This window comes from Mus musculus, chromosome 17 (genome assembly GCF_000001635.26).
Source record: "Mus musculus strain C57BL/6J chromosome 17, GRCm38.p6 C57BL/6J".
Taxonomy (NCBI): domain Eukaryota; kingdom Metazoa; phylum Chordata; class Mammalia; order Rodentia; family Muridae; genus Mus; species Mus musculus.
The window spans coordinates 28,558,210-28,560,869 of record NC_000083.6 but is presented as its reverse complement, the minus strand read 5'-3'; the positions used below and the strand labels follow the sequence as shown (position 1 = coordinate 28,560,869).

At 52.6% G+C, this 2,660-nt stretch overlaps 1 protein-coding gene and 1 non-coding gene across 3 annotated transcripts; both read left to right on the top strand.

Annotated features, from left to right (window-relative positions):
* The first annotated feature begins 103 nt into the window (after nucleotides 1–103).
* Nucleotides 104–2,660, top strand: Clps (colipase, pancreatic). 2 transcript variants are annotated; one of them, NM_025469.3, is made up of 3 exons: nucleotides 104–299; nucleotides 1,987–2,109; nucleotides 2,430–2,660. In NM_025469.3, the coding sequence occupies exons 1-3, from the start codon at nucleotides 213–215 to the stop codon at nucleotides 2,559–2,561; spliced, it is 342 nt and encodes a 113-aa protein (NP_079745.1). In that variant the 5' UTR covers nucleotides 104–212; the 3' UTR covers nucleotides 2,562–2,660. The 2 variants fall into 2 exon arrangements, with proteins under 2 accessions (NP_079745.1, NP_001303994.1); NM_001317065.1 differs by lacking the exon at nucleotides 1,987–2,109.
* Nucleotides 2,369–2,429, top strand: Mir6969 (microRNA 6969). The gene has a single exon (NR_105935.1). It is a non-coding gene; the product is annotated as a microRNA 6969 (primary transcript).

Sequence of the window (2,660 nt, the reverse complement as noted above, 5' to 3'; positions counted from 1 at the left end):
ACACACACACACACACAATATGACCTTTGTCAACCACCTTATCAGGACCCTCCCCCAGCTGACAGACCACATCTGTGACTGTTTGTGTCACAGTGTGCCGAAGGCGGGTCATGTGTAGATAGGGCTTCTTTAAAGGCTCTCTCCCTCACTTGGCTCTTGCCTTCTGCTGTCTGAACTTCCAGCTTCCATCCACCCCAGCTTTACCAGACACCATGGAGAAGGTCCTTGTTCTTCTGCTTGTGTCCCTCCTTGCAGTGGCCTATGCAGCTCCCGGACCCCGGGGTCTTATTATCAACCTGGTAAGGAACCTCTGTACAGCCGGCCGAGTCTCATGGGGATTTTGAAAGCACGGCTTCTGACCTCCGGCAGCACACAGCTAGGGCATCCCTCCCTGAGTTCTCGGCTGTCTTAGGAGCCTTTTTGCCAGAGAGATGGAGAACAGCTCCGAACTCCACCTGACTGAGAGGGAGAAAGTGCTCTCTGCAGCAAAGACAGAGAGCCCTAAGGCTTGTCTAGAACCCTGGATAGGAAGGTCCCGTGACTTAAAGACTGACAACTTTCTTAAAAAGCGCATGATAATGACTCTAGTTTCTACCTTCTAATGATACCTTTATCATTTACTTTTATTTCTATGAGTACATTGTAGCTGTCTTCAGACACACTAGAAGAGGACATCAGGGCCTCTAGAAGACCCGTCAGTGCTCTTAACTGCAGAGCCATCTCTCCAGCCTCCTAATGATACCTTTCTGTGGACTAGACCCAGTTCTAAAGGCTGGGAGGATGTGTAGTTTATCTTCATAGTACAGCCCAGAGCCAGGCAGAGGAAGCTGGGGAAACTGGGGCTGTAGCCCCTGTGCAGGGACCCATGCTGCCTTCTCATCATGCCTCAGTGGGGCAAGCCCTGCATGGCCAGCAGCCCCAGGGAAGGCGAGGGGTGTGGGCTAGCCCAGGACAGCCCAGAAACCTCTGTACATGTCTTTTGAACAAGGGTAGAGTCCTCTACTCATTTGAGACAGGACCTCATGGTGTAGCCATGGTTTTCCTGGAACTTATTTTGTAGACCAGGCTAGCCTTGAACGCATAGCCACCCGACTCTGCCTGTCCAGTGCTGAGATTAAAAGCTAGTGCCTCAGCTGGGCATGGTGGCGCACACCTTTAATCCCAGCACTTGGGAGGCAGAGGCAGGAGAATTTCTGAGTTCGAGGCCAGCCTGGTCTACAGAGTGAGTTCCAGGACAGCCAGGGCTACACAGAGAGAGAGAGAAAAAAAAAAGCTAGTGCCTCTGTGTCCAGTAAGTGTGGGGTGTTGTATAGAGATGGCTGCCACCTTCACAGGCTCCTCTAAGAAGTGGCTGAAGCCAAGCACATGATGCCTGTGTATAATCCCACCTCTGCGGAGGCTGGGGCAGGCGGTCACAGGTTGAGGCCAGCCTGGGCTAAATCCACTCCTGCCTGGGCTGTGAGATCCTGTCTCATAAAAAGAAAGGAAGGGGGCTGGTGAGATGGCTCAGTGGGTTAGAGCACCCGACTGCTCTTCCGAAGGTCCAGAGTTCAAATCCCAGCAACCACATGGTGGCTCACAACCATCCGTAACAAGATCTGACCCCCTCTTCTGAAGTGTCTGAAGACAGCTACAATGTACTTACATATAATAAATAAATAAATAAATCTTTAAAAAAAAATAAAAATAAATAAATAAAAAGAAAGGAAGGAAGGAAATGTGGGAGGCCCTGCTTTGGGGGCACCTGTGCAAGGCAGCAAGGTGCCAGTGGCTGGCCAGGGTCACCAGGAGCAGCCAGTAGGACCTATAGGCCTGCACTCCTAACCCAGGATAGCTTCTCTGCTGCCCCCCACCTCCTGACATGGGTAGGGCACAGTGATCCCAGACCCATCAAGGGAGGCACTGATTATAGCTGTGGTGGGGCCAGGGACAAGCTCTGGAGAAAGGCATGGGGGAAGGGTTTGGGCTGACATGTTGTCCCTGCAGGAGGACGGTGAGATCTGTTTGAACAGTATGCAGTGTAAGAGCAGATGCTGCCAACATGACACCATCCTGGGCATTGCCCGTTGCACACACAAGGCCATGGAGAACAGCGAGTGCTCCCCAAAGGTGTGTGCCCTGGAGTGGAGGGAGTGGGGGGGAGCATCTGGACATGCAATGTTGAAGGAGTGAGACAGGAGGTCTCAGGAGCTCATCCCATGACCCCACTTGACTTTCACAGTGACCCCTAGGTATGTGTGTGTTCCCATTCCACAGGGTAAATAGAGGCCCCTCTGTGCCATTAAGTTAGTGGGAGTATTGGAGAAGGCCTAATGCATGGTCCCCTGGTGAGGCAGTCAGGAACACCCTGGGAAGTACCAGACAGCCAGTTCCCAGCAGAGTAGGGAGCAAAAGATAACCAAGTGACTCTGTTGTTCCCATCTCTGCAGACCCTCTATGGGATCTACTACCGGTGTCCCTGTGAGCGGGGCCTGACCTGTGAGGGGGACAGGAGCATCATCGGCGCCATCACCAACACCAACTATGGCATCTGCCTCGACTCCAGGCGCTCCAAGCAGTGAGATCACGCAGTTAGCTGGGTTATACCTTCTTCTCTTTCTCCCTCTGTCCCATCTGAGCCAGCCAGCTGTTGGCAATTAAAACCCACTTGCAACCTTGTC